Raw genomic sequence first — 24,264 nt, forward strand, 5'->3', positions numbered from 1 at the left:
CAGCACGAAACGTTAGAGAGAGACACAGCGGCTGATTATACTGTCTGCTCTCTTAAAATATGCCCTTACTATTGAGGAACTCGACAAACAGCTGAGATTAGCATATCCGTAGTATTTTGGGAAAGGTGAGGGTGCTTGTTTGGAGGGCTCAGGAGTCATGTATTTTAATGCAGTGTTCTCTGCAGCTCCCTGCCTTCTGTTTTTGCTTTTCTTTCTTTAAACTCTGTTTCACCAGTCTCTGTGGAAACAGCAAGAGTTAATATAGCAAATACTGAGTATACAGCTCCCTAAGCGAGACACCTTGTGATTTACTTTGAGGTAAATGTTAGCAAGGTGCACCAAATGACATACGCAGAGGAAAATCTCATCTCTCAGATGTTGTTCTTTAAAATAAAAGTCTCCAAGGCTTTTACATTTATTCCAAAATAATAACTCAAAGCAGGTAGAATTTAAACAATATTTATGTTTATCTATTTTTTTTAACTACAGCATTTCAGTGCCATGTTTTAAAAAAAAAAAAAATTACAAGATTAAAGTCAGAATATTTTGCGAATAAAGTCAAAATGTTTCAGGAACAAAGTCACAATGTTGAAATTAGAAGGAATGAAAAAACAAAACAAAACAAAACAAAACAGTATAGCCGAATTTAATGAAACGAATGTCTCTTACTAATTACTAATTCACTGAATCTTAAACTGAGGCAAATACAGTGATCTGTCATGCCACATTAAACAGCGTGAAAAACACATTTTTGTAATAGACATATTGTTTGCATTTTGCTATAAAACTGACAGATTTTGAAAGCTGAGACTATAGAATATCTCCCGGTGCTCTCAATCTGGGCCATTTGAATGCGCAATTTTGACTTTATTCTTGAAACATTTTGACTTTATTCTTAATACACTTTGACCATTCTCATAATTTTGACTTTGTTCTCAAAACATTTTAACTTTATTCTCATAATTTAGACTTTTTCTTCAAAATATTTAAACTTTATTCTAGTAAATTTAACTTTATTCTCATAATTTCATAATTTTCTCAAAATATTTAAAATTTATTATAGTAATTTCGACTTTATTCTCGAAATATTAAACCTTTAATCTCGTAATCTTTTTAAGATTTTTTTTTTTTTTACGTGGCACTAAAATGCTGTCGTACTTTTTAATAGTTACTTTTAACTATTTTAAAATTTTGAGATCATCAGTCAACAAAGTTTGGTAAATACTGGTTACAGACAGAGATTTACTTTAACCCCTTAACTGTCAATCCCATCTTTGAACAGAGACGTGAAAATGAAGAATTGAAACTTAAATTTTTATAATTCATGAAAAAAAATTTGTAATATGAATTTGACGTACATTTTTCATGTTAATGCAATGTCTGATTTTAAAATGGCTTTCAAAGGATGAATTTTGAAATTGTACGTTTTCAACTGATATATAATTTCTTATGATTTCTAAAGTGCAATAGAGAAAAAGGCAACAAGGAAGTCCGTTTGTGACAAAGGTCAGAACTGTTATAGAGTAGATTTTTGAGGTGCACTCTTGTCATAAATTAATCTATTATTTTTCCTACGTAATTCGTAACACACAAAAAAAATCTATTTAGGAGCCTTAGACCTTTTCAACAATATATAGTTTGTCATGATAGAATTAGGACTTATTTGTAAAATGGTGAAATAAACTTGGGCATCCCACAGAGTGGACGGTGACAGTAAAGGGGTTAAATTCCACCAAACTGATTACTCACTAAAAACTTTTTAAGTCTTTAAAAAGACTTTTTAAGTCTTATTTTGACATAACAAAGTGGTTATATCTAAGTGTGTGAGTTGCTTACTTTTTAAAAAAAAAATAAGTCTTTGCATTAACGCCATTATATTGTTCATTGAGACTGATTCGCGAACACAGAATGAGCAGGAACACAAGAGGCGGATGTACCAATCACAGCCGATCTTAACCAATCAAATCCAAACATATTGCGATGGAGGCACTGCCTCCTCTCACGTGACTTTTTCACCATTCATTCTCAATTAGCCCCCACCAAACTCATGGCATAAAAACTAAATGGGCTCAGGGGAGGCGAGAGAGATGCGGGCTCCCGCTGTAACTTTACCTGCTGGTGTTGCTGTTGGACAACGTTTCTTTAAAAAACGAGTGAAGAAATGCCCCGCCACTAAGTATGGTATTTTGCTGGAAAATGTGTTTACCATGGTACATTTCTGTAATGGTAGTGCTCAACACTAGAAATGACATCCCCTTTTTTCATGTTCTCTCTTTATGTCTATCTCATCCTCAGATCACACGTTACGACAGCCCATATGATGAGCTCTTTCAGAAGTAATTATGAGAATATGTGTGTGTATGTCCTGTGGCATATCTGGACATAAAAAGAGGTAAAATGTGCAGTGCACATGCCCTCTCTTTCTCTCTCAATAACTGCTGTTATCAGGTAGCTGCTCTGACGTGAGCTGTCTCTGTGGTGTCTGAAGTAAAGACAAGGTAAAGGCTGTAATTAATCCACTGAAGGTAAAGGACAAACGCTCTCTCTCACACACACACACACGCAGACACATACAAGCACTCTTCCAGCTACACACTTAAAATTTTCAGCGGCCAAGCTCAATAATTGTCCTCTATTATACTGTGCTGTGTAGTGTGATTCAGACAGAGATCTGCTGTCTGTCTCCCTGGAGCCAAACACTCACAGCGAGACATTTTGGAGCACAGCGAGATAAAGGAAGTGTTTTTTGTTGGGCTTAATTGTTGTTTCACTTCTGAGGTGTTAAATGGATATACAGAGGATTTCTTTTTCTAATGTGTTGTCCTTGTTGTTGTTTTTTTTGTTTTCAAGGTGCTATAATGTAGTTTTTTTAGCATTATAATTTTGAGATATATCACTGTATATATTCTAACAAGGAAAAATACAGATTAAGAACATGAATTTTTTGCTATTGTTGCACTGGGGAGAGGGCTTTGCATTGAGAACGGATGAGCACGTCTACATAGTACATCATATTCTTTTTTCCTATCAATATAGCAAAGAAAATCCATGATACGTCCTCTTTAACGTCTAGTCGCTTAGACAGAAGAGGGCACCATGAGCTTATGTATGAGCGTGCATGTCCTCTTTTGTACCTGATAGTGCATGAGAGTGTTGAGCCTCTTCCAATCATTTTCAATCTTGGTGGTGATGTCTTCATCCTGCAGGACCACTCGGGCCATTCGTCCCTGACGCCACTCTGAAAAATCAAACATTTGCCATTAAAACAGGCACTGTGAACCTCCCCCAGCTCAAAGCAGATTGATTTGATCCAAAGCTCTGAATGTGTCTTTTTACATGAGTTTGAAATGTGTGTATGCGCGGTAGGGTATAATTAAATGCTAAAGAGAGAGCTATAGGATATAGACAGGCTCAGAGTGAGAGTGATCATTGATTTTCTCCTCTGTTGAATGGGGTTTATTAGTTTACGTGGTTGCCAAATGCACAGATGATGCCTGCAGAAACCTACCCCCAACACACACAAAAGCAATGCCAGTTCTGCAGCAACAGAGACAGAACATCATCATGGAGGAGATTGCTCTGGCCAAGGTGCTGGAAGGATGATTTGCACCGCTGACAGGGGGCTTTTGTGTGGTGTGTGTGTGTGTGAGATGGGCGTTTGTGTGCCAGAAATGAAATGTGGAGTCAGTCTGTCAGCGCCGTCTGTCAGCTTTTACCTGGGTCACACACACACCTGCTTGTGTGTGTGCAAAAAGTGCACATTTCTATCACTGTTCATGCATTACAGACAACAAGAAATCAAATCAAAGTGAGTTTACACTTCTTTAAAAAACTTAAGGTCATTATAGATTAAAATGTATTGATACAAAAGCTTTTCTGTGACTCTTTCTGCAGGTTAAGTTCATCACTGCATCATTCAAAAAACAGATTCATTTAGAAATTAAACAAATGACTCTAAGTGAGCAAATGAATCATTCAGCCAATTGATTCCTTTAAAAACAGATTCATTTAGGAACAAAACAAGTGGTTGTCTTTATACAATTATAGTCAATTTAAGTTACTAAATCAATCACTTTATTCATTTAAAAGCACTGATTCATTCAAGAATTAAACCAGTGTTTTTTTATGAATAAGTAACTGAATCATTTAGTTATTAGTTTGTTCAAAAGGATCAATTCAATCAGGAATGAATAAGGTGACTATCTTTGTGATTGAGTCATTGAATCATTCACTCAAATGATTTGTTCAAGAACACTGATTTATTCAAAAATGAAACCAAAAACTGAGTAACTGAATTATTCCGACTGAGTAACTGAATCATTCATGATACAGGTGACTCTTTAGGAGTAAATTCGAATCATTCAGTTGATTCCTTTGAACCACTGATAAATCCAAGAGCAAAGCAAGTCATTATGAGTGAATGACTGAATCATTTTCTAAAATAATCTGATTCATTTATTAAACGATTCAGTCAAAATGATTAATTCTGCTGTGGCTTTTTTATTTTAGGTGATACAAAAATTTACAAAGTAACGCAATATTGTGTCTAAAATGTTACTTGTTTTTAACTATGCAAACATTTAACTCACCCAGGTCCATGTCCACAGCTTTGGGTCTCTGTGAGTACGGCATGTTCTTATACACGGCATCTAGAATCTTTTCTTTGACCTGCGTAATTGTGTCACAGTTCAGAACCTTGACGGGGATCTCTGGGCTGTTCTCGTTCTCTGGGTTGACGCAGTTTAAGATCTGGAGGGGGAAAAACAGAATGAGGATGATGAGATTTTGGGCTGTGGTTGGTGGAGCCGTAGGTGCAGAGCGTGGCTCTGGAAAAGGCCATTTCCTGGCCCGAGAAATCTAATTTCACACCCTCTGCAGGACCCCAATCTCAGCCTTAGCAGGGTATGAGAGACTAATGAACACTACCCTCCCTTGGCCAGACTGTCTGCTTTCAAACACACATGCACACACACACAGTAACAGCACTGACATTCATGGGAGTTTATTAGATACTATGTTTATTAGTGTGGTTATGAGGGTGTGTGATTCTGACCAGAGTCTTGTAGTCAATCTGTTGCCGGATGAGTTTGTCCTCACTGAGGGAGTATCGGGCCTCTCCGGTGATGGCGTCTATTGGGCCTTTTTCCATCTGCTGTTTTATAGCACAGTACAGCATGAAGAGAGGCTCACCTGCACACTCCTGTAGACAAAGACACAAACACACATTATTATTATTACTTTATCACTACTTACACGCTGACTGTTATATGGCTGTTTGAAATATCACACTCTTTCTGCAGTATACAGTACAGTTGAGGTCAAAAGTTTGACAAAAAACCCCAGCTGTGGATCATTCAAGTAACAACACAGTATTAAGAATCAAACTTTTGAACGGGTCATTTTTATAAATTCAACTATTATTTTCTCTTGTGGGCTATTTTATGTGAAATATCTTATTCAGGTCAGTACTAAATAAAAAATAACTTGCATTTTGTACGATCCCTTTCATTTTGGTAAAATAATTAACATTTTGCAGATTCTGAAAGGGGGGTGTTAACTTTTGACCTCAACTGTATGTATACTACCATTCTTTTTTTTTTTTTTTTTTGAAAGAAATGAATACTATTATTCAGTAGGGACGCATTAAATTGATGAAAAAATCCAATGTAAAAAGGCTTTCTCAAAAATGACTGGCCAGCTTTATGCAATTTCCAATTGCCTTTCTAGGAAACAAATCTGTTTTTAAACATTCCCAGGTTATGTTTCTGTCAAACTACTCACTGACTGGATTTGCCCCATTCATGGCAAGATATAAAAATATACTTTAGTTCGAGGTACTTAGCAGCAGCAAGTAAACATGATATCCTTCAGCACAGCTGAATTCTAAAACTCTAAAGTCCGACCGTAAAGTCTAAACACATTAATGTCTTTGGTATTTCTTATACGACTGTTTGCAGAGACTCCAATTATTTGAATGAGCTCCCCCAAACATACAAACTGTAGTTGATTGTGACATGACTGGCGCTTCCTGTCTAATTGGGCGGCTCTGAGCCAGAATAAGCTGCGGAGTGAACCAGACTTCACACAGAGCCTGTCTAGATGAGACTAGTACTATCACAGGAAGCCAAAGCAGCAAGTTACCTTCAGGAACTTGTGAAGCAAGAAAGCAAACCAGTTGGTTAACATCTTCTCAGCGACAGACTCTGTCCTGAAACACACAAATACACAAACATCAGCAAATGACGTCACTTATCATCACAATTACCTGTGCATTTCTTTTTCCCCCCATAACAACAGCTGGGTTTTGATGAAGGAGAAAACATAAAGTGTGAAAAACACTAGTTTCCTTCTCCGTCAGTCACTCCCGACTCTCTTTGTCCATTTTTTCATTTTTTTTTTTCTTCTGACCACCCCCGTCTCTCTTTCTTTGCTTTGAGTGACTAGACAGAAACACAAACCCACAAATGACAAACACACGTCTCAAACGGGGATCTCTAGAGTTGTGGGCAATAATTTGGAAAGAAAGAAAAAGAAAGAGCCAAGGGTTCGTCATAGACAGAGCAGGTGGAAAAGCGAAGAGAGAGAGGCTAAGATAAGGCAGACAAGAGGAAGAGAGAACAAACAGCACCCCGACGGGAGTGGTTAACGAGCATGAAAAATACATGAAAGGGTTATTCCCTCGTTCTGACGGCTGAGCGCGCCTGTGGAATACCAATACCTCTCTTTCCCTGCAAAATATTTCTCCTTTCACCCCGGAAAATACTCTGTCTCTATCTAGCAGCGAGTATTATGTTCACTTATGGACATTACAAATACACATAAGCATCACAGGACGATGTAATATCAGCTGCGTAATTGTCGCGGCGATGTCTGCGACGTTATGCGCTCGCACACACTTTCACACACACACACACACACACACTCACACACTCGGCTCAGGCCGCCATGGGGACGGTGAGGTAGCACACCGGCAATTTACTCAACAGCGGTGAGAGAAAATGACTCTCTTAATGCATGAGGAAATAACTATGATTACACCCGCAAGCCCGCAAACACCGAGTGTGGAGAGAGTGTGTGTGTTTGAGCGTGTGCACGTGTGCGAATTGTGTTTGAGGGGGTCAGGCTTCAGGGTCACACGTGAGAGTGAACGCTGATCGGCGAGACAAGATGAGGTGTGTTTATAGAGGTCAGGTCTGGATGGTGATAAACCGTAATCACCTCATATCCATGTGACCAATGCGTGATTGCTTAGTTTTTGAAAGAAATCTCTTATACTCACTAGGGCTGGGAAAATAAATCGATGCATCTCTAATTGAGAAATGATTCTGCATTGAGAGAGCTGTTAAAAACTAGATTGGAGCACTATCTGCTGTTAAATCTAAGCTCAGATCAATAGAGTTGGGGAACTATGACGTCACTTTGTAGGCAAAAACCCGGAAGCGAGTTAACATTTTTGCACTTCTGGTTCCATCGCCCCAAAGTCAATGGGTTTTTTGAATGGGATCTTGGTTAAATCCTTAAAATAAGGTCCGCGGTTAACACAAGCTCAAGATACTTGCACGTTTTATTGTATGACGTAAAACACACCAGTTACACACCACTCATGAAACTGTTTAACTAAACGTTGCTAGACAACAAGTTGCTATATGGGACTACAGGCACTAACAGTTTATCAATTTATAGTATTTTCTAATTGTAGTATAATTTGTAGTACAATTAACCGTAGAATAACCAAACTAGTTCCCCGTATTTTATATTGTTGTTCGACATGCAACCACAAGTTTCGTATGGAAAATGCTCGTTTTAATTACTGATGTAACCAGCGGTGACTCTGGGGTCGTACCATGAGGTAAACTAGTAAAATAATATTATAATTATTCTATGTAAACACCACATTTACCGGCTTTACGTTGTCGCGGCAAAACTTTACTGATGCGTAGTGCTTGAAGCCATGTTAAAACTTAATTTTTACGGCCACATGAAGCTGTTAGAAAGCAGAAAGATTGAGGATTTTTTAGAAGAAAGGATAAAATAACATTTTGTGTAAACACCCTAACAAAATGATAGCTGAAATATGGTACTTTATTCACTAAAATAAGTTTAATCTTACCAAAATCAAAAACTTGCTCACTCTGCTGTTATTTAATAATTTCATGCACTACATTTTTTATTGAATACTACGTAGAGACTCGTTTTAAATTAAAATATTCGTATTAATCAAGGATTTATTGACTTTTAATAGACCTCGAAATGTACAGAAATACATGATTTCACATGTGCTTAAGTAATTATTTAATTTATTCACTCCTTACTGTTTATTATTAATGTTTAATTTCAGTTTTATTTTGGCTCTAGTTTTGGATTTATTCCAGTTTTATAAGAAAAGGTTAATGTAACATGGAATAAAATTCACCCACAGAGTAAATCCTTTATACCGAACATGCTTCTAAAAATAAGTTTGAAAAAGGTTGTCGGAAACATAGTGGTGGTGACGTTGAGGGCAAGCGACCGATGTAGTCCGTTTATAGCCTAAGTTTAGCTTTTTAGTTCTGCCATTTGGATTTATCATAATTCATACAAGTTATATTATTTTGTGAGGATTATCTTGATGGACAAAACATGTAAATTTCACGATCTATGGTTGAACACAGAGCATATTTTTTGCGATAATCCAAAAGCCTATGGAAAAATCCTATTGCCTTTTTGTCGAGGGAACCAGTGTGATGCTAGCAGCCGATTGACCTACAAAGTGACGACATAGTTCCACCACTCTATTTGAGAGAGAATCAGAAATTCAGAATCGATCTATGAATCGAGATGCGTTGATTTTTTTTTAGTCGCATCCCTAATGGTAACCAAGGCTGCATTTAGTAGTTAAAAATACAGTAATACTGTGAAAAAATGATCCTTCAGAAATCATTGGTATCATCCATTTCATGCCATTGCATTCTGGAAGAAATACCAGAGATATTGATAATGAGACAAAAACAAAAACTAAATTGTGACCCTGGACCACAAAACCAGTGATAAGGGTAATTTTTTTTTTAAATTTCGATTTAGACATCATCTGAAAGCTGAATAAATAAATTTTCCATTGATGTATGGTTTGTTAGAACAGGACAATATTTACTCTTGGAAATAAATAATCTGGGGGTGCAAAAAATCAAGTTGCCTTTGAAGTTGTCCAAATGAAGTAAATTACGTTTTGGTATATTTATGGTAGGAAATGTACAAAATATCTTCATGGAACATGATCTTTACTTAATATCCTAATGATTTTTGGCATAAAAGAAAAATCTATAATTTTGACCCATACAGCGTATTTTTGGCTATTGCTACAAATATACCCGTGCTACTTACTGTATGACTGGTTTTGTGGTCCAGAGTCACAATTAGTTAACTTGACACAATGTCTTAAAAAAAGCTAATGCTACAAAACCATGAAAAACAAAAATATACAGCAACTCTAAAACATATGAACATAAATTAACCAACAACTTAAAAACAGTGCAGACAAAGATGGTCACTGTGTTTTAGAACAGGTTAGTCCAAGCTGGTTTAGGTAGTTCAGTGGTTCTTTTTTGGTCGCGCCCCCCTTTAAACCTTTAAAAAAAATCTGGCGCCCCCCCCAGACAATAAATGCAGGCATGATCAAAGTAGGCTACTCTTTCAATATTCAAAGTGCAAATAGACCGAATTTTCCCACCATGATACAGAGTTATAGACAACTATACAACTTATTATAGCCCACATACTAATAACAGCTTCGATATTTTATGTAGCCTAATTTGCGCGCATTAGGGAGTCGCTCTGTAAACGTGGGGTATTAAAATTGCTTTTGAATGCACTTGCGCGTTTTACTTTCGGTTTCATTTTAACGATCGCGTAAATCAGTGGCGCTGAGCGTCCATTCTACAATACAAGACATTACTTTTACAAAACCATTTGAAAGTGGCAGGACACAAGCAGGATTTTGAAAAGCCCCGAGTGGAAATTACGCCCCTGCATGAGCTGAACTCTGCCGCTGAGTTATCATTTGTGAATGTATGCCGATTTGTACAGTATACCGAGACTGAGGCGCCAGAATGCCGCAGTTCAGCGGAGCGCAGTGTCAGTGACATCTCTGCTGGACGCGACAAAGTTGCAAATAATTTTAACTTTGAAGCCCCGCATTGAGCTTTTGAATGACCAGCACCTGCCTGGGTCTGTGCGAATTCATCTATGGTTTTCTCTTCTCTTTCACACACCGATCCATCTCCCGTTCGTTACATCCTTTGGCTGTTTACGTTTTTCTATTTATTTTTCTGCTGATGGCCCGGGCCCCCCCTGCAATACTCGTGCGCCCCCCACTTTGAGAACCACTGAGGTAGTCGCTGAGCCAAACTACTGGCCGTTTTGGGCATATTTCATTGGCATCATACAGATTTGTAGACATCCATATTCAAGAACACAGACACTATACTAGAAAACAGTCACGATGGCCGCAGAGTGGATAGGCTGCTTTTAAAGAAAAACAAGTTATTAGCGCATTGAGGGTTTTCGGGTTTGTATATTCAGGAGTTAAGAGTCCATTAACATAAGGATGATGTGATTTGCGTTATACTGCATTTGATTTTTTTGAGGCATTCACCCATCTGGGTTAATGCATTAGCGGAGGATAAATGCAAATTTTACTGAAAGAACAAACATGGCTGTCGAATAACGAGGCCGTCGAATTATGCTTATTTAATAATGGTGCATTTTAGTGAATAAATCAATGGCAGCCTCACACAGAGCTGAAATGAGAGGAGGACAAATAGAAGGAGTGATGCAAGATGGAGTGAAATGAAGGAAAGTCGTCATGTTTGCGATGGGAACGTCAGTCATTCTGTGGTTCTTCTAGAGGACAGTGTGTTTTATTCAGCAGCGTGTGTGGCGGGCTATACAAAACATTGTCATGTTTATATATTCTCTTTTAAGCCTGTCAACTTTCCATTGTATTCTACCTGTTTCCTTCTGGGTCTGTGAGCTGAGGGACTTGGGATGCAGGAGCGAGAGGAACCTGTGTGTATTTGTGCATCGATGCGTGCATTCATATGACACTCATTCAGTGAGTGTGTGTGTGTCTGAGTGAGTTATGAGCACTGACACACACATAGACTACAATGACAGTGCGTTTGATGCTGGTTGCATCAGGTCTTGCAAGAGTGTTTCCTGTCTCTTTCCCGTCTCAGTCAATCAGCGATCAATGATGGACAAGGACGGACAAAAAAACCCTACAAATAGGGGCTGAATTACCAGTTAGTAAACTAAATTTACCTGCGATATTCTTGTCAAACTAGTTTATTACAAGCATCCAGAGTTCAGTGCTTCTCATAAACTAGTTTCACAAATGTCTGGAAATTGAGTTCTAACAAATAAAATGAAATTGCTCTGGAATTTTCAAAATGCACACGGGAATTGGACGCTCTCCTGGTGCACCGACACATTTCATATTGCAGGGGCCTCAGAGTCAGTATCTGGCTTCAAAATATAATTCAGACCCACAGAAGTCAATCTCCAAAATCTGTTCATTGCAGATTTGATGCGTTAAAAAAACTCACTCGCTGCCGAATCACTATTTTCTTTCACCAGGAAGCACAAACACATCTCCCGGTGAGAGAATGAATGAACAGAAAGTTAATAGTAGCTATTTGAGCACCTAAATGAGTTTTTGCATCCTCCACAACTTCATCACACCAGGCTTTTGTGTAATTCTGTCTGCGTCCGCTCAGGAATAAGTATGCTTTTTCTCTTTCTTTAGCATTTTTCTCTCTTTTTGCTGGCTTGCTTGCTTTTTTAACAGAGTTTCATTAATGAACATGAGGGTTTTATTAGCTATTAGCGTACTTATGAGTTGTGTATGTGTATGTGTATGTGTATGTGTGTGTGTCTTAAGGGGGGTAAAGGAATGCTTCATTGAATGGGCGACACACACAATGTGTCTCACTAATAGTCCATTCTGAGGCTCTGTGTGCCTGCAAATCTCATTAGGTGAAAACATGTACACACACATAAACAGCAGCTAGAGAAAGCCTGAGGCCATGGAGCCGCTCCATTTTTAGCCACAGTCCTCCGCAGATATTAATACGAGGGAGTGAAAGACGAAAAAGAAAACTCGAAAGTTCAGTGAAGAAGTAATTTGCTGTTGGCAGTCGTTGGGTTAGCGCTGACAAATTGAGTTGTGGTGCTCATGCGAACAACAAAAAGTTGCCAAAAAAGGGGCCAATAAACGTACTACAATAACTCTGCAACCCAGTACAAATATTACCTGACTATTATATTAAGACAAAACAAGAATATAAACACTTTAGACCCAAAAATAAGGGTAGAACTGAGGAAACCAAACCAATCCCCATCCGTTTTCTTTCTTCCATGCATTTGTCTGTCTTTTCTCTAATGTCTCTGTCAATAAAGAATGACAAAAAAAAAAACACTGAAACCTTTTTACGCACTCTGCGACTCTGGTTTGATTGATTGTGGCTTTCTCACTAAAGTGATGAATCAGTCATCACTGAAAAAAGAATCACATTTCCCTGCTGATCCAGATGGATCCAGAAGCCCAGAACAAGTCTGAGTCTTGTGTCTCCATATATAATCAAATAAAGATTAAAATATAATAGACAAGCAAATATTAATGCCAGCTAAGCTTTAGGCTATTTGAAATGAAACGTACAGTCGCTCTGATGACCACAGAGACCAGACAGGCCCTTGTTATTTTTCACAGTCGGTTATCATTAAATGCAAGTGGGTCACTTTATGAAAATAAATTAGTCGCTCTGTTGATATTGTCTGATTCTTAAAAGATGTCTCATTTGCAAGCAACTGCCCTACAGGCATCTTTGACATTCATTATTTTCCTTAACACACATGAACGTCTTTTGTTCTTACTTCAAGAATATGTAGAAGGATCGCACGCTATCCAAGTAGCTCACTTATGATTGTCAGCTCGAAGAGTGACGCTGATTTTAAGTTCAATAATTGTGGTTCTTTACATATTTATACACTACCAGTCAAAAGTAAGATTAGCTTTTTTTTTTTTTTAAGAGTTCTCTTCTGCTCACCAAGCCTGCATTTATCTGATCAAAAAATCAGCAAAAGCAGTAATATTGTGAAATATTTTTACTATTTTAAATACCTGCTTTCTACTTGCATCGTTACTCTAGTCTTCAATGTCACATGATCATTCAGAAATCACTGTAATATGCTGATCTGCTGTTCAATAAACTATTATCGTTATTATCAATATTTAAAACAGTTAAGTATATTATTTCCGAATTCTTTGATGAATAGAAAGATCCAAAGATTAGCATTAATCTGAAATAAAAAAACTTTTGTAACATTATACACTATACTATTCAAAAGCTTGGAGTTTTTGTTTTGTTTTGTTTTTGAGAAAGACTTTTTTAGAAATTAATGCTGTTTTTCTGAACTTTCTATTCATCGAAGAAACCTGAACAGATTCTACTCCGCTCTTTTCAACAATAATAAATGTTTTTTTGAGCAGCAAATCAGAATATTAGAATGATTTCTGGAGGATCATGTGACTAGAGTAACAATACTAAAAATTCAGCTTTGAAATTACAGGAATAAATTACATTTTAAAATATATTCACATAGAAAACAGCTTGTTTAAATAGTAAAAATATTTTACAAATGTACTGTTTTTGCTGTACTTTGGATCAAATAAATGCAGGCTTGGTGAGCAGAAGAGAAAAAAAAACATTAAAAATCTTACTGTTCAAAAACTTTTGACTGGTAATATATATGTATGTGATAAGTAATCATGAATAAGGGTCAAAGATAACCAATCATGGTGTTTTGGATCTAACATCTCATCCTGAATGGCTAAAAATGGCTTTTAAAGATCAATTTGTGTCTTAATTCATCTGTACAACAGGAAATAAGACCCGCTTGATCCAGAAACACCAGCAAATGCATTGCTCACTGATGTAGGACAAGCTCCAGATGTATTCCATTATCCGAGAAATGTTAAGATGAGGAGCAGATAGAGAAAGAGGTCACGAGAAGGGCAGGGTTTGTTCACACGGATCAATTGAAATCAAAATGCTCGACACCGAGAGAAAATGAGAGCGAGAGAGACAGAGTAATGCCTTTTATTAAAGGAACAGAGAAGAAAATTAGTGAGATGGAGCCCAATCGATGTAGAGGGAGTGGAGACCAGGGGTAGCTGCAGAAACGGCGGTGTTCGTTTAACTATAACACCGACAGGAAACCATGTGGCCGAATGCGATAGAGAAAAAGGGAAGGAAACGATAAATAAATGAAAACACGACAGAAAGGGACCAATTTGTCGGGTTTCTAATACAGCCTTCTTGTTCTCCAGATGCTTCCTGGAAAAGTGAAGACACGGATCTGCGAACAAGACCAAAAAGAGCATGTCGAATCGATAATCTCCTGAATTCCCATAGAAAAAAAAAGGAAAAAGTGTCATCTAAAACCACGGGCCGCTGATCCCCACGGCCCAGCCTGCCAGCGCGGGGGGATTAGTGTTTTGTGTTCCTAATGACAGCAGATAATGAGAGAGACGCCGCGTCTGTCACGTTAAATAACAGCGTAATCCACATTTCCCCTGCATCTATTTACTGTGACTACTAATGAGCTGAATCACGGAACGAAACACCAAAAATCATTCAATAAGATCGAGAGAGAGCAAACGAGGAACGGCTGTGGTGTTTTTTTGGCCTGTCTGCTTTGAATATTCAAACTGTGATGTATAGCCGATATAGCACCGCAGTCGGCGAGAACAAATCACCTCCAGCTAAAGCTAAAATACACTCGGCCTGCATCAAGCCGGGCCCTAATGGAAGCGGCCGCGGACTGCGCTGTGCGTTAGCCCTTGGGCAACTCTTTGTTTAATCATTATTAGTCTAAATCTTCTAGTTGACACGCTGCTTTGGAAAGACTTTGAAAAACCTATACAAATTTGGAGGGAAAGCATAAAGGACAGCCAAGAGCGAGAGAGAGAAAAAAACAAGTGGATTTGAGCTGCTCATGAATGTTTTATGAGTGCCTAGCACACAAATGATAAGTGACACTGACAATGGGGCCGTACTGAGAGACTGGAGGGATGCAGAGTTATGGATCACGAATCAATATAGCTATTATTCCCGGCTAAGATAACACAACAAAACTTTGAGTTCAGTTAGTGACGTATTCATTCAACACCACAAAGTGAAACGGGAAACATGATGTAAATAGCAAACCTCCTGAGCAGTAGTTTGGGATGGTTCTTGCTCTCCAGGTTCTTGTCGATGAGGTCGGACAGCAGGTGTTTGAGCACATCCGTGGCGTATTCCAGTCGACCCTGGAGAGCCGTCATTATTAGCGACGCCACATTGCCGCGGTCACGCATGGAGAAGGAGCGTTGCATTTCCAGTGTACGGATGAACGTCAACAAAAACACCTTGTTGTTTATCAGCTGGGCAAACAGCTTCAGAGCTTTTTCAACACACAGCTGCCCATTACCAGAGACCTGGAACACACAACAACATCTTTTATAAGCCAACTGCGACTGTCAAAGAACTAATATCCCCAAAGGATTAGTTCACTCTGGAATTAAAATTTCCTGATAACTTAACTCACCCCTATGTCATCCAAGATGGACTTTCTCCAGTCAAAAAGAAATTAAGGTTTTTGAGGAAAACATTCCAGGATTTTTCTCCATATAGTGGACTACAATGGGAATTAATGGGCTGGATCTGGAAGATCCAAATTGCAGTTTCAATGCAGCTTCAAAAGGCTCTACACAATCCCAGCTAAGGAATAAGGGTAATAACCACAAATGCTCGTTTTACACTAGCTTGACTTCACACATGACATGGTCTCGTTGGAAAGGTCACACATAACGTAGGCCAAAAAAAAAAAAAAAAAAAAGATTTTGGACGAAATCTACCTTTTCATCCTATCTACCTTTTTGAAATGAAGTACACAGACCACGCGTGACTTTTCCAACGTGATTACGTACTGTGTGAAGTCATAGACGCACATCGCAGAGCTAGTGCAAGACAAGCATTTGTGGCTAAAAAGTGCATACATTTTTTTTTGGGAATCGTTTCGCTAGATGAGACCCTTATTTCTCGGCTGGGATTGTGTAGAGCTCATTAAAGCTTCAACCCACTGATCCCCATTGAAGTCTACTATATGAAGAAAAATCCTGGAATGTTTCCCTCAAAAACCTTAATTTCTTTTCGACTGAAGAAAGACATGAACATCTTGGATGACATGGGGGTGAGTAAACTACCAGAAAAAAATTTATACATTTTAGTGAACTAATCCTTTAATGCATAATTTACAAAAAAACAAGAGCTCAAACTATCTGAAAAGCTGTATATTACACCATGTCCTAACCAGGTTAGACATTTTTATGGTCATTTGCTTTCTATTTATATGGCATTACGCTCGGTAGCCCTATTCCATATAATTGCATATTAAATATCCAATATGATTGCTTATGATTGCGTCACATGGCACAGAAATGTGCACATTGTTGCACCCGGTTAGCACAGCTTGTTAGAGGAAAGTGTTCATGAAGTAAATCCTCTTAACATAGTCTGCAGCCCACCTCAAGCTCTCTAAGCACAGGATGGTCCTCGATGCCGGGGAATAAAACTCTCATGGCATATGTGCGGTAATCCAGATAGGGAATACCGGCCCGGTCCAGATCACTCGTCAACTCATTAATATCTGTCTGCAGTTCTGCAAAAGCTGAAAACATAAAAGGGAAGGAGAAAAAAAGGAAGACAATTTCAATACAAAGAAATATTAACAGGTCATGTTTTGCCACAAAATCAAGAGAAGCCATATAAAATTACATAAATTATAAAAATGCATTTGGCTTAAAGAAAATAAAGTATGTTATTATAAAATGTAAAAGCTGTAAATATAAAGTGCTTCAAGGTAGTGCTGGTTGTTGTACTTTCTGAGGGTGCAAAAAATCTAAATATTGAGAAAATCACCTAAAAACTCGTCCAAATTAAGTTTTTAGCATATGATATGCATATTACCAATCAAAAATTAAGTTTTGATATATTTACGGTAGGAAATTTACAAAATATCTTCATGGAACATGATCTTTACTTAATATCCTAATGAATTTTTCTGATGTTAAAAAAAAAAAAAAAAAAAAATACAACCTCACATTGTGTCAATCACGACTCACAGCCTCCGAAACTTTCGTCCATCATAAAAAAAGGTTGGATCAGGTTTGATTTTCTGTGTTTTCGCATCCGTAGCTAGCATTTTGATAGAAATGGATGATGAATACGATCCAAAATTCAAAATTTTAGACTGAGGGTGCAATAACCTTTACAATGTATTTTTTGCTGTTGCTACAAATATACCTGTGCTACTTATGACTATAGTTTGTGGTCCAGGGTTACATATTCATCACTAAAATACATGGATTAAAAAAAATGCATTAGATAAACATTATTAGATAACATTTTACCCTTTAAATACTTAAAGATCAATAAGTATTATAGATAAATGAGAATTAATGAAGGAAAATTATTTGAATTGTTAACAAAAATACGTAATTTCTTATTTTCAATTAGTTTAAATTTTCGAGTGACATAGGAACATGTCTTTAGTTTAAGTTGTAGTCATAATAAAGGTCCAAACATGATAAAACCTGAACTGCTGAATGCTAATGAGCATCTCTGAAGACTTTGTTTTGTCCAGTTTGAGGTTTTTCTGAAGTTTCTGAAGGGTGTTGCAGGCAGACGAAGAGAGCAAACCAAAATAACCTCTCAGCTTCTCTCTATTTATGGTTTTCTCACTCACACAAACACACACAGAGAGTAAATTGCAGGCTGCTGAAGTGCTTGTCCCCTGCTGGTGGAGACTGGAGGTGGGATGTCTTTAATTGGGTCCATTCTGACAGAGCCTGGGGCAGCACTCATCCCTGAGGGAGTTATCTATCTCTCTTTCTCTCTCCCCTCACGTTTCCTTATTTCTCTTTTCTGGAACGTTCCTTTTGCCTTCACTCTATCGTTTCCCCTCACCTGTCCTCCTCCTCTTCATCTCGACTCGGCGGCATCTCTCTCTATGCCCTTTCTCACATCTTAAACTCACTCTCTCGCAGGCGTTCATGGAGTGCAGGACTCAATCTGCCCCTTTAATACTTCTGCATCTTAAATTCCTTGCGGCTTCAAAATCAGTCAACACAAACCTCATCCTCTCAGACCCGTTAACCGTAGGTCAGGGACGCTCTCTCTCTTCAGCATTGTGTGTAAGAAACGGTTTTATCTGTCAGTCTCTTGGAAGCCTCAAATGCTGATGTACAGTGGGTACGGAAAGTATTCAGACCCCCTTAAATTTTTCACTATTTGTTATATAGCAGCCATTTGCAGTTCATTTTTTTCCTCATTAATGTACACACAGCACTCCATATTGACAGAAAAGCACAGAATTGTTGACATTTTTGCAGATTTATTAAAAAAGAAAAACTGAAATATCACTTGGTCCTAAGTATTCAGACCCTTTGCTGTGACACTCATATATTTAACTCAGGTGCTGTCCATTTCTTCTAATCATCCTTGAGATGGTTCTACACCTTCATTTGAGTCCAGCTGTGTTTGATTATACTAATTGGACTTGATTAGGAAAGCCACACACCTGTCTATATAAGACCTTACAGCTCACAGTGCATGTCAGAGCAAATGAGAATCATGAGGTCAAAGGAACTGCCTGAGGAGCTCAGAGACAGAATTGTGTCAAGGCACAGATCTGGCCAAGGTTACAAAAAATTTCTACTGCACTTAAGGTTCCTAAGAGCACAGTGGCCTCCATAATCCTTAAATGGAAGACGTTTGGGATGACCAGAACCCTTCCTAGAGCTGGCCGTCCGGCCAAACTGAGCTATCTGGGGAGAAGAGCCTTGGTGAGAGAGGTAAAGAAGAACCCAAAGATCACTGTGGTTGAGCTCCAGAGATGCAGTCGGGAGATGGGAGAAAGTTGTAGAAAGTCAACCATCACTGCAGCCCTCCACCAGTCGGGGCTTTATGGCAGAGTGGCCCGACGGAAGCCTCTCCTCAGTGCAAGACACATGAAAGCCTGCATGAAGGACTCCAAGATGGTGAGAAATAAGATTCTCTGGTCTGATGAGACCAAGATTGAACTTTTTGGCCTTAATTCTAAACGGTATGTGTGGAGAAAACCAGGCGCTGCTCATCACCTGTCCAATACAGTCCCAACAGTGAAGCATGGTGGTGGCAGCATCATGCTGTGGGGGTGTTTTTCAGCTGCAGGGACAGGACGACTGGTTGCAATCGAGGGAAAGATGAATGCGGCCAAGTACAGGGATATCCTGGACGAAAACCTTCTCCAGAGTGCTCAGGACCTCAGACTGGGCTGAAGGTTTACCTTCCAACAAGACAATGACCCTAAGAATGAAGGACTGGCTTTACAACAACTCCGTGACTGTTCTTGAATGGCCCAGCCAGAGCCCTGACTTAAACCCAATTGAGCATCTCTGGAGAGACCTAAAAATGGCTGTCCACCAATGTTTACCATCCAACCTGACAGAACTGGAGAGGATCTGCAAGGAGGAATGGCAGAGGATCCCCAAATCCAGGTGTGAAAAACTTGCTGCATCTTTCCCAAAAAGACTCATGCTGTATTAGATCAAAAGGGTGCTTCTACTAAATACTGAGCAAAGGGTCTGAATACTTAGGACCATGTGATATTTCAGTTTTCTTTTTTAATAAATCTGCAAAAATGTCAACAATTCTGTTTTTCTGTCAATATGGGGTGCTGTGTGTACATTAATGAGGAAAAAAATGAAATTAAATGATTTCAGCAAATGGCTGCAATATAACAAAGAGTGAAACATTTAAGGGGGTCTGAATACTTTCCGTACCCACTGTATGTCGTATTACTCTATAACTAAAGATTTAATTGGTGCAATCTGATTAATACGAATATGAGTTTTTGGACATGACAAACCTGTTGTGTGGTTGTAATGAAACACTAACATTACATTCTCCCAAATAAACACAAATAATAAATAACGAAACATAGTGGAAAAGTGATGTGTCTTTCTCACCTTCTTTGCACTCCAACGCAACCCTGGATTCCAGGTTGTCCATTTGCATCTGCAGTCGCTTGAGTGTGAGGTCGTTCTCGCGGGATTTACGCTTGTAGGCAATAAGCACGAGGATGACGATGATGAGAAGCAGGCCACCGCCGGCAGCGATGCTGACAATGGCAGGAAGAGTCAGGAGGCTGTCAGAGAGAATGTTTACTGAGCCGGGGGACACATGCAGACCACCGACCTGCACCTGAGAGAACAAACCCACATATATATACACATGAGAATCAATCAAGAATAAATGCACACGCATAAAGATGCACACACAGAGATATAGAGTGTAAAAATATACCTTATTCCCTGAACCAATAAAACATATATAGAAAACACATACACACATACACTTTGTGTTGTGTTTTGGACAGCGCTAACAGTAATTGGTTTTCTGTTTCTAGGGAACCTGGTGACAGCAACAAGACTGTGGCATTGCTGAAGGTCTGGTCTGCGTCTCAACCAGCGGTACAACAATAGTAAATAATGAGCGTTTAAACAGGACATTTAACACCCTCCTCAACAGCACAGGTCTCAAATCTAGTAAACAAGTACTAAAGGGCCTTTCGAGCATGTAAAACACATAAAAACACACAAGGCATTGTTCACAGAAATCTGACTCATTTTTTTGTAAGATAATTAGAGCTGACTGTTTTCTTTTACCAAAACAGATCAGAATGGAGAAAAAAAACTGTTGAAACTACATTCCAATATTTGGGGTTGGTTTTTCAAAGAAGTCTCTTACGCTCATCAAAACAGCATTTATGTGACAATAAAAATACTGTGAAATATTATTACAATTTTAAAACAAATTTTTTCCTATTTAAAATGTTTTTTTTAAATGCAATTTATTCCTGTGATGGCAAAGCTGAATTTTCAGCAGCCATTACTCCAGTCTTCAGTGTCACATACGGAAGGCCATTTCCACCACTGAATATAAAAAACGGTAACTTTTTATCTCATAATTCAGAATTTCTCTCACAATTGCGAGTTTACATCTTTTTTTCTCATAAACTTACTTTTTATTAACAATTGTGGGATACAAACTTGCAATTCTGACTTTTTTTTTTTTCAGATACAATTTCAGATATAAACTCACAATTCGGACTTTTAGCAATTACTGGATATAAACACAACTGCGAGTTATAAACTTTTTTCAGCAATTGCGGGATATAAACTAACAATTTTGACTTTTTTTCCCCCAGCAATTTCAGATATAAACTGACTTTTACCAATTGCAGGATATAAACTGGCAGTTGTCTTTTTTTGGCAATTGTGAAATATAAACACACAATTCAAGACTTTTTTCTCAGAATTGTAAGATATAAACGCAATTGCGAGTTATAAACTTTTTTTTAGCAATTGCAAATATAAACTCATTTTTCTGACATTGTTTTAGCAATTGCGGGATATGAACTCGTAATTCTGACTTCTTTTGAATCAATTGTGGGATATAATCTCATGATTCAGACTTTTTTATTAGAATTGAGATATAAACTCATATTTGCGAGTTACAAAGTCCAGTTCTAAGGGGGAAAAAAAAAGCTTATGACTCACAATTCTGAACTTGTAATCGTGTGTTATAAAGTCAGAATTTCAAAATATAAACTCACTTATCTGAGAAAAAAGGCAGAATTGTGTGTTTTTATCCAGTGGAGGAAACAGGCTTTCACAGTCACATGATCCTTGAGAAATTATTCTAACACGTGATTTTCTGCTCAAGAACCTTTTCTTCTTATAATCAATATTGAAAACTGTTGGGCACAAAATAATTTTGTGAAAACTGATTCTTTTTTTGGGGATTCTTTGATGAATAGAATGTTTCAAAGAACAGCATTTCATTGAAATAGCAATCTGTTCTAACATTATAAATATCTTTATAGTCTCTTTTGATCAACTGAATGCATCTTTGCTGAAAAATACTTTTAATAAAAAAAACTGACCCCAAACTTTTGAACATGCAGTTCACCTTGAGACATGTTTTTAAAAATCAGATTTCTACCCACTTATGAAGATGGTTGAAAAATTATTTTACAGAAAAACTAGATCCTGATGTGTTTAAAAAATGTTGATATTTTTGCATAAGTTGTACCATGATTTTGTACTGGCCGGTGAGATTTGGTGGCTCGCACAGCAGTTGAGACTCAGATACGGTGACAGAACAGGGAGTCTCTCCGATCAGAACGGTGTAATTAAGCTTCACTCCTCCAGAGGCCAAAGGAACCAGATTCTTACCCTAAAAACACACACACAGCACACGGGAATGATGGTTAGATGTGTTCGAAAAGCTTTCACTACTAAATATTTCTGTGTATGTACATATTTATGGGTAACAGATCTTTCAGGATACACTGCACATGCGTATAGAGTATTTTGTACAGATTTTTTGCAGCTCTAGTGTGAGGATAAACGTACCTTCAGAATAATAGGTGAGCCAGGTTTCTGTTCCAGCACGCCATTGGTGCTGAGAGGCTCAAAGTAAGGGTTGGGGTAGTACATGAAGTTAGTGTTGTTGTACACCAGAAGAGCTTGCACGTTATTGAAGATGAAGCCAAACTCGTCCGCGTGCTTGACCGAGTCCAAACCCGGCCTGTACTCGGCCGTCAGCGAGGGAGCCAAACAGCTCATAGTCGTGATGTTCAGAACCTTACACACCTGGAAATGAGAGAGGGACAGAGAGAAATATGCTTCATTTTCATCAGCATTTTTCGAGAGTAATTGTTATTCATTGTTTCATCTCACTTCAGTTCTTTCCCATTAAGATCCCTTTGATACCATCTGTTTTCAAGTGTTTTACTGAACTGAAAAGACTGCAGATGCATTTCCTTTTGTTAGACAACAACGGAGCTGGAGAACAAAGGATAAGCTACCTTTTAAACTCAAAAATCAGGAGTAAACTCGGAGAGAAAACATTAAAAGTGTAAATTACGCTCTTCTGATCGAATCATGCCACATCATACATTATTGTGAGACTTTGTTCTTCAGGATAGAACTGAGCTTCATATCTAGCATAAAACCTGTCAAGAACATGTCTGGGTCATCCGACTTTGCTCCAGTAAATAAATATATTAATAAATAAAACATGTAATCATATTTTGCTGATTGCGGATAACAAAAAAGAAAGGGAATAAAGGGAATTTAACATTAAAATATTACTTACAATAGAAAAAAATGATTTTTAAAGAGGTTTACTTTTCTGCAATATATACATATTACAAAAAGATCTGGAATCTGCAACACGAGCACCAAAGCTCAATGTATCGCTAACTGCTAGGCCCCAAATTCAATGTGATTACATTGTTGAGCTGAAACGATGCAAACTGCAGCCCTCTTATACCTCAAGTGTGCAACAACTGTGATCTGTACCGCATAAACATCAGCAGTCACACTTGACGGATGCACTCAAGTCTACGTGCGCGGGCACCGAACCGTTCCCTCGGAGTAGCAGAGAGCAGCGCTGACGCTCGAACAACAAAATTGATTGCTGCGAAACTCTGACTGTGCCGGGAGGTTTTCATCTCATTTCTTTCTTCTCCCCGACGCTCAGGGGAGAAACTTAATTAGAGCTAAATATCTTCAAAGCACGGCAGGGCCGGCGAGCACCACACCTCCTACTCGCATCTCGCCTCCTCGCAGCCAGAGCCGCAATCGATACTAACTCATTTTGACCACACAAACTTGATTTGCGCGAGATTGAGGGTGCATCTCATTCCATGGCTTTTGGTTCCTCATTCCTTTGCTCTTCCTCTTCAGTGATATTTGTCAATTCTGAGATTGAGATAGTTTTCTTGTCAGTGATTAAGTGGTATTGGCTTATACTTGCTTGCTGGGTCGGTGCCATTACAAGTAAACACTACAGGGGGTATTATGAAGAAAATGTTTTCGTCCTTGAGCCCAGATTCCTGGAACAAACTGAGAATATGAAAACAATAAAGCACAAATACATGCAAAACACAGCCTGTTTTGTACCTCCGAAAATGTATTTTATATTAAAGGGGGTATATCGTGAAAATCGGACTTTTTCTTTGTCTAAAGGATTAGTTCACTTCTAGAACAAAAATTTACAGTCAATTTACTCACCCCATCGTCATCTAACATGTTCATGTCTTTCTTTCTTCAGTCATAAAAAAAACATTTCAGGA

General features: G+C 38.2%; 1 protein-coding gene across 1 annotated transcript in view; it reads right to left on the reverse strand.

Moving 5' to 3' along the window:
- The window catches only part of plxna2 (plexin A2), a 197,790-nt gene that overhangs the window by 20,780 nt on the left and 152,746 nt on the right, over positions 1-24,264 (reverse strand). The window contains exons 17-25 of the mRNA XM_073823770.1: positions 22,538-22,777; positions 22,215-22,358; positions 20,087-20,321; positions 16,604-16,746; positions 15,246-15,514; positions 6,142-6,208; positions 5,054-5,200; positions 4,590-4,749; positions 3,135-3,238 (exon numbers count right to left, since the gene is read on the reverse strand). Coding sequence (XP_073679871.1) covers positions 3,135-3,238; positions 4,590-4,749; positions 5,054-5,200; positions 6,142-6,208; positions 15,246-15,514; positions 16,604-16,746; positions 20,087-20,321; positions 22,215-22,358; positions 22,538-22,777 — 1,509 coding nt within the window. The remainder of the gene's footprint in view (positions 1-3,134; positions 3,239-4,589; positions 4,750-5,053; positions 5,201-6,141; positions 6,209-15,245; positions 15,515-16,603; positions 16,747-20,086; positions 20,322-22,214; positions 22,359-22,537; positions 22,778-24,264) is intronic.

The sequence above is a fragment of the Garra rufa genome, chromosome 18, assembly GCF_049309525.1.
Source record: "Garra rufa chromosome 18, GarRuf1.0, whole genome shotgun sequence".
Lineage (NCBI taxonomy): Eukaryota > Metazoa > Chordata > Actinopteri > Cypriniformes > Cyprinidae > Garra > Garra rufa.